General features: G+C 42.5%; 2 protein-coding genes across 2 annotated transcripts in view; one reads left to right on the top strand and one right to left on the bottom strand.

The window, feature by feature from the left end:
• The window catches only part of CTNNAL1 (catenin alpha like 1), a 57347-nt gene extending 53327 nt beyond the window's left edge, over window positions 1-4020 (top strand). The window contains exons 16-19 of the mRNA XM_058801995.1: window positions 783-839; window positions 954-1073; window positions 2227-2310; window positions 2410-4020. Coding sequence (XP_058657978.1) covers window positions 783-839; window positions 954-1073; window positions 2227-2310; window positions 2410-2571 — 423 coding nt within the window. The 3' untranslated portion in view covers window positions 2572-4020. The remainder of the gene's footprint in view (window positions 1-782; window positions 840-953; window positions 1074-2226; window positions 2311-2409) is intronic.
• Window positions 3674-7515, bottom strand: ABITRAM (actin binding transcription modulator). The gene is made up of 6 exons (XM_058802007.1): window positions 7392-7515; window positions 7261-7312; window positions 4923-5052; window positions 4170-4246; window positions 4030-4099; window positions 3674-3961 (listed from the first exon to the last, which is right to left on the bottom strand). The coding sequence occupies exons 1-6, from the start codon at window positions 7453-7455 to the stop codon at window positions 3833-3835; spliced, it is 522 nt and encodes a 173-aa protein (XP_058657990.1). The 5' UTR covers window positions 7456-7515; the 3' UTR covers window positions 3674-3832.
• Window positions 7516-7771: the final 256 nt, after the last annotated feature.

Here is a 7771-nt window from a genome sequence, read left to right on the forward strand (position 1 = left end):
AATGTATTTTTAACAAAATAGGACATAGACACTCTGAGTGAAGCCAAACAGGAACTTCAGTGTCTGATTCCTTACACATAAGTACAATGTACCATGAATTGACTGGCAGTTGTAGACTTTGAGCAGCCTAACTCTGATACATATTCTGAAAGTGAGCTTCCAGTGTTCCAGTAATAGCTTCAGACAGGATCATTACACTGATAGATTCCAGCTAGGAGGAGGGATAGCAAACTGGCATTATGGCAAATAGAGTGGACTTCAGCACATCTGTAATATTTGTTGTGTCACGCAGCTCAGTCCCTGGTAGTGTTAACAGATACTAAATCCTAGTCTGAGCAGCAGGATTTTCGTGGGAAAGAAAGATGTAAAAACTTGCACAGTGTAAACAGAAGGGCCCAAATGAAGGGATGTGGAATGCTCTTTCCAAAATGCATACCTGTGTGTAACAGGAGACTTGTTACCTTTGAAAGGACAATAAACAAAGAGGCCAGGTGTCATCACAAAACTTTTGTGAGCTGCCAGGTGCAAAAAATAATTGGAAATTGGGGGTTTTGTTATATGTAAAGGGACAGCCTTTAAACTCTGCTTATCTGTGAGGATGGCAGTGTAGTTGTTATTTCAGAAGTCACTGCAAACTGCTAACTTGTGTATTGTAGATGTATACAATTATTACAAGTATTTCCTGCTACCTTTTTACTTAAAAGCACACTATTAAACCAGGAGGGGAAAAGCCTAACCTTCTGTTGTGATTCATTTTGTTACATGCTTTCTCCTTCTTTCAGATTTTTGCCACAGAGGGCACAAAGCTTGCTTCAGCTCTTCATGCTCTTTCTGATCAGGTGATGTATCTTATGACATCAGTGATACTGCTTAGAAGTTGCTTATGCTCCCTGCTCCCTTTATGCTGGAGTCTTTAACACAGAGTTATTTTGTCTTCCTGGACAACATACCAGGTACGTGGTGATGACAAGCCTTTGCTTCTGTTGGAGGCTGAAAAACTCATCACTATGTGCAAGCAGCTCCAGGCAACAGCTAAAGCTTCTGCTCAGGGTAAAAGTGCTACATTTACAAAGGTACAGTAAAAAGCTATATATATTTCTCAAAGTAACACTTAACTTGTTTTGAAATAAAGTAATTTACTAATTTATGCTCCAGTTAAAATATGGAATTAGGTTGCAGTAGTACTGTAATCCACTAGAATGCCATTCAGATAAACAGGAACTGTAATTAGGTGTACCTCAGCATGGACTTCAGGGATCAAAATTTTAATGAAGGTAATATGTATTTCTGCCACTGTAATAATTACTGTTGTTACTGTTACTGATGCTTAACATAAATGTAACAAATTCCAAACCCCAACTCCACTACTGAAACACATTTGATTCTCAATAGGCAGCATCTACCCTGGACTGCTCAGGTTTTTTTCTGATATTCATATTTGCTATAAATAAATACATAGACAGTGAAAGTTTCATCACTGTTAACACAAGGAGGAGATCTGCAAAGATCAGAGAGGATCAGTATCCCTGAGCCAGAGGCAATCAATTTGAGCAAGACCATTTCCATGCAGCTGGATGTTTGTTTGCACATGGCTGTGGAAAAGGTGTTTCAGTTTTACAGCAGGCGTGAAACTGGCTGAAGCATACAAGCCACTCAGAACCAAACTGAGCACCCTGGGGCTACTGCATGGTTTGTTTCACACCCTCTGAATTAAATGGGAACTCCAGTCTGTTTCTACAGTGATGTACCAGTACATAGCAGTAACAGGTTCTCAAATTAATGTCCGAGGGCTCAGACTTGTGGCCTGTGCTGAGTGTTAAGATTTAAGATAACTTTTAGTGTAACATCAAACTAAGGCTTAAATGATGCTTGGCTCTCTAAATCATGCTGACAAAAGGAAAACCATAAAGAATTGTGATGATTCATACTTAGATCTTAAGAGCTCCTTTCCAAGAGACTTCTGTTACTGTTTAATATAATATTCTTAGTAGTTCATCCTCTTGGGATATGTCTGCTCAAGTTGTGCTTAACAGAAGGGATGCTCTTGTTTTACATGTACTATACAGAGAAGTTTAAAAAAAAGTAGGCAAACCCATTTGATTAGGAGATATTTTAACAGGATAAGTATTACTTTACCCAGTTCAAAACAGATCATCTCATGCCAAAAAAAACTGCCTAACACAAGTATTGAGTAATAGGTATTACTCTACTTACTGTCTTGTTTAGGTTGATGCATGCATTCTGAAAACAAGGAATGTGATGACTCTGTTATGTCAACTTCTTCCACTTTGCTGCAAATTACTGAGAAAGGTGAGTACTAGCTTAATCTGCACTACATAAAACTTTTGAGGTTTGCTTGCTTGGGTTGGTTGGTTGTTTTTAAGAAATCTTTCTTATATACATACACAGAGTAAAGCGGGAAATGGTTGTCTTAAGCCTGCTCCACCATGGAAAGAAGACAGAATACGAACTGGTACAAATGCACGTACTCCAGAAAGAAGAGTGGAGACATTTGGCATCAAGTCTTTAGAAAATCATGTAACAAACATGACATTTTTAGAGAGCAAGTAATCATAGCACTGAGAAATGCAGGAATTCCCATTTGACAATAACACTTGCTGAAGTTTCAATACTGCTTTCATTTGTGGAAAGTCAAGCCAGGTTAATTTGATATAAAACTGTTGACCTTTGTCACATCTAATAGATGTCCCATTACTTAGCCATTAAAACACAAGCTAGTCTAAATATTCAGTATTTTTATAATGTGAATGCCTTTCCTATGCTTGCTGTTGATACCGATTTTGTAATTAATGCTTCTGAATGTCTTAATGGATGTGTCAACCCAAAGATGCTGCTAAATAGACATTTTACATAAAGACCCCTGTGCTGCATATGCTACATGTAACACTACTGTTGAAGTCTGTAAACTCATCTCTGGCCTATGTCAGTCTGTGTATTTGATAAAGCAGAATCAGGAATATAGTCTGAAAGGCTGTGGCCTGAAGCACTGAAATGTTACCTTAGTTACAAGTTATACCTGCAATGAAGTCGTCTTAGGAAAAAAAAAATCTCTTTCAATCAATTCACCTCTGAATTTTAATCTTGACAAGATTTATCTCCACAAAAAACGTATTTCTAAGTGATTAATAGTTTCGACTTAAGCCCTTTTTCTTTTACCCTATTTGTAGATGGCAGTTGTTGCTTTTTCAGTTGTTGCTTTTTTATTAAAACTTTCTGAGCAGAATTTGAGTTGCCTGTAGAACCACTAAAGTATTATGCAGACTTGACATTATGCCATGTAAAACTGAAGAAAATAGGTAGTGATTATTACAAAATTCTGTACAAAGGGCATTATTTAACTTCAGGATACCATGAAAATACAACTTGGTATGAACTATGTATTTTCAAATTTATCTGCTCCTTGTACACAGGCTTTTGTTGCATTTTTGTTTTCCATTCACCTGTGTCAAACTCCATATTGTATTAGTTTAGCTAAATTACATGATAGCTAAATACTATGATTTTTCTGTATGTCCTATGCTTGCATTAAGCAGACACAAAGCTGATTGTGGAACATAAATAATCTCCAACATGTCATTCTGAGCTTATTTAAAAACCTGTAGTGTTAGAATTCAGAGAAAAAAAAAACTTTACGTGAAGTTTTTACAGAAATTTTAATATACAAACTATTTTAACTGGTTTATTCTTTTACAAATTAAGGAGTTTAGTTCCTTTTAAAAACTGGCACTGGGCCTTTTCCATACTATAAAACAGTGTACAATAAAAGTGACTTATTCAGTATCGAACACAGATGGGAAGTGTAGAGTTGATTTCATGAAGCAGAACTGCGGCGTTTCATCAAAACTTCCTCGTACTCCTTCTGCGTCAGAAGTCCCTGAGTTATACTCTTGCTTTCTTCAAATTTGGGTAGAACCACTGCAATGTACCCCTCAGTTGATGGCTAAAAAGTGAGACTGAAGTTAGCAGTGAAATAAAAGCTGAAAAATAAAGAACAAGAAAGTGTCTTACCTTTTCTTGCAGAAGAGCGGGATTGCTAAGGATGTTCTCATTCACCTCAATCAGCCGCCCTCGTATGCAACTGCAAAAGTGTTCAGATTCTGTAGATGTGGGGGTATGGCAAGGTAGGGAAAAAATGGGAAAAATCTTACCTGTAAATGGTGTATTCCTCTCCATCTGATGAAGATATCCTGCACAGAGGGGCAAGTTCTGTTAAAAACTGAGCTCCCTGCATTTGGAAAACAAACAAACATGTCTGTGGTTTTAATTACATGGGACTTGTAAAAGTATTACCATCAGCAATGTCTAAAAGGAAGGATGTGTGATAGTTACAGGTCATTCCAAGTTCCAGAGCTGTGCTTCCCTACAGAAGGGAAGAAGCCAACTTAGTTATGTGCACAAATAAAACAGAAGCTTGTTACAAGCCTACAGATTTGAGTTTCTTGCAGACTAGCAATCTTGTATTTTGATGAGTCAGGGGAGAGAGGAGAGGAACAGCACCATGGCTTTCAGTAAAAGCAAGTTCAAATGCACCTTCAAAAACCCAGTACACTGAACTGCCCCATCTACTCTCTAGTTTCCAAATCCTTCACATCTTCTTGGAAATAAACTTTCATTATTTCAGGGATGTTTATGTCCCTCTTTACACTACCAAAAAGAACTGCTAGAAGCGAGTGTGCTTGAGCAACACTGGAAACCACCAGTGCTGTAGGAGCACTGCAAGACCCTGGCTGGGACAAGAAGACAAGCACATCTTGAGGAAATCTAAATTCTTCAAGTGCAGAGGGGCTGGTTTTAAGTGAAATACAGAAGTAACCTGCTGGGTTTCTCTCCAAGAAAGGACAGAAAAATCTCAGGCAGTGTGAGAGATTAAAATGAAAACTAAGGAAATCAAAAAGCCATACCCTTTTTGACTTCCCAGAGACCTTATTCTGAAGTCTGCTACAGTTTGCACTGATTTGGTAATTAACATTTTTAATTGTTTTTCCACTTTGAAGAAGAGGGTGGGCTTCTGCCAAGGTGATGACACAGATTCTGAAAAAAAAAAAAATTATAATTAGTCCACTGTAGTTTTAAGAAGCCACTCCTTCATGCTCTAAGCAAATCCCACAACCTCTTCTGCCGATCTTATTTGACACCTGCTGTACCAAACTGAAAATGGCATTCTGACCTAAAGCCATTCCCATGGAAAATGCTTCATTCTGAGATACCAGACTGGACTGTCAAAAGCCCTACACTTCTTACTGAAAGAAAACCACTGCTTGTAAATAAGCCAGTGCTGTTCTATCTGTTGCACCCCATGAGAGCATGGCTGGTTCATTTCAGCCAATAGTTGAAGTAGACACTAAGGTTAAGATAAGTAAAGCACGGTGTACTTTTGTCACAAAATGTCACACAAAGGAGTGTTTCTCAACAGCTAAAGGCCCTGTGCAGTGAACAGCTGAGGAATCCTTTGGTGACCTGGGCCTTAGTTAACTTGCTGCTTGCATTTCATTTTTTCTAACAGAGGGTTATTTCTTACCATGACACTGCACAGTTTGAGATGAGCCCAGCTGAAGAGACCAAGCCTGCCTGCCTGCCTGTGCTTAATGCACAAGCATGACTTGCCAGTAACTGAAGGGATGGGAAGCTATTCTGTTTGAGAGTATAAAACCTGCAGCAAGCACCAGAATCAACACAAGAGTGACTGCAGAGAAAACCAGGGCACAGAACCAGATCTCTCCCTGTGGATGCTGCATCCATCTCCCCACACTCCTGTGGAGTTCTGGCTGCACAGCTCCCACAAGAGGGAGCTGGATCCTGGTAAATGCATCCAGCATGTTCTAGCAGCAAAGCTACCTCCCTTCACCCCAGCCGCCTTCTAAGGGGAAGATGACAAATTATCTTTGAGCTGTCACCTGATGGAGCTGAGACCTCGCAAAACAAAAAAGCAAGAGACAACTTCACACTGCATAGAAACAGCAAGCTGAGCCACAGCTCCATACATAATAATGGTCAATTATTTTACAGAATATTTGGCTAAGCTGCTGTGGACTCCAAGGGTCCTGATATTTCAGAATTCAAAGCAGGAGAACAGTCTTCATGGACAATTGAACAGATCAGTGGCATTTAAACTTGTTTATATCAGACACCTGAGATTAGTAACCTTATATTCAGTATTCAGTACAAATGGGTGTCCTTCCTTGCTGTTACTGTCACCTGTTATTTGAAGGTACTCTGGTTTCCCTTTTGAAAGAATGGAGGAAGGAAACAGCCACAGAGAAGCTCCAACTCCAAAGGCTGCAGCAAGGTGATGGTTCCAGCCTGTGCCAAGCATACTCTTCCTTTTATTCTGAATTTCTAGAGCAGGCAACTCACCAGGAATGCAAATGCTCCTCACCTTCCCTCAACCCATGAGCCACTGGCCCTGGCAGTTTTTGTGTGGATAGCAGATTATGTTCTTCCCTCTGGGACTGAGCACCCCAGAAATGCTCCTGATGCCCTAAGAGGCTGCAGCAGGGGGAGGTAAGGTATGGAAGGAGACTCCACATCAGGTACAGGTTATTTTACTCCATATAACTGGATATCCAGCTACATTCAAGCAGAAACAAGACACTTTCATATCTTGCCTTCACCATCCATTAGTACATGTGCATGGAAAAGTAATTAGGTTTTATCTAGAAAAAGCTAAATGTTTGCTCAAATGGAAGGATTTCTAAATCAAGTTGAAGTCCTTCAAAATATCATTTCACAAAGGCCTTTTGGAATGTTTCTTTTCTGATATTGATGATCACAGAATCAATTAGGTTAGAAAAGACCTCTGAGATCGACTCCAGCCTATGACCGAACACCACCGTGTCAACTAGAGCACGGCACTGAGTGCCACGTCCAGTCTTTCCATGAACATCCCTAGGGAGGGTGTATGGGCCCTTTCAGCAGGAGAGGGAGCGAGGACAGCACCACGGGCCCTGCTGAAGAGCACGAGGGGCTGTGGGGGGCCGTCAGGGGGGAAGAGGCCAAGCCTCTGTTTCTCACTGGAGCAATTAAAGGATGGGGAGGCCGATTTGTCACTCTGCCCTACTCCCACCTTCCCGGACAGCGCAGGCTCGCCCGGTGCTGTGTCCCAGGCCGACCCTGCCCGTCCCGGCTGCCGCAGCCACCGCCGCTCCCTCCGGGCGCAGGCCGAGGCCCGGGGCTGCGGCAGCGCCCTGGCCGAGCGCAGCCCGAGGCCCCCCGGGCACCGGAGCCCCGCCGGCCACTCGCCTGTTGGAGTGCTGCAGCACGCAGAAGTCCTCGCACGGCCGCCCCTTCACGTCTGCAAGAAGGGCACAAAGAGGAGTCAGGGCCCCGCCGCCCCCCCGGCACTGCCCGGCCCGGCCCGGCCCCGGCGGTACCTGGCTTGTACCAGCGGGTGAAGTAGCGCTCGGCGCCGCCCGGCCCCGCCGCCCCCTCAGCCATGCCCGGCCCGGCCCGGCGGCGCAGCGCGATGACGGCGGGAGGCGGCCCCGGCAGCCCCAGCCCGGCCCTCTCCCCGCCCCGGCACGGGAAAGTCTGAGGAAACCCTTGCATCTATCATCCACAGTAGCCAGGCACGTTAAAAATTGCTGCCGAAATATATAAACATAAAAACAAAGGGCTGCTTAGAGGCACTGCCCCACCAGTTTACCAAACCTTCAGTTTTGCTACCTTTTTTTTTTTTCCCTCGAGGCTCTAAACATCTTTCGCCATAGCTGCATCACTGAGAAAAACGCTCAGACGCCTGCGGTTTGGTTCA

The sequence above is a fragment of the Ammospiza caudacuta genome, chromosome 1, assembly GCF_027887145.1.
Source record: "Ammospiza caudacuta isolate bAmmCau1 chromosome 1, bAmmCau1.pri, whole genome shotgun sequence".
Lineage (NCBI taxonomy): Eukaryota > Metazoa > Chordata > Aves > Passeriformes > Passerellidae > Ammospiza > Ammospiza caudacuta.

Coding starts and splice junctions, on each gene's coding strand:
- ABITRAM (XM_058802007.1), bottom strand. CDS start 7,455: ATGGCTGAGGGGGCGGCGGGGCCGGGCGGCGCCGAGCGCTACTTCACC. Junction 4,100..4,169: donor GAGGAATACACCATTTACAG/GTAAGATTTTTC, acceptor ACACTTTTGCAG/TTGCATACGAGGGCGGCTGA. Junction 3,962..4,029: donor CCGCTCTTCTGCAAGAAAAG/GTAAGACACTTT, acceptor CTCACTTTTTAG/CCATCAACTGAGGGGTACAT.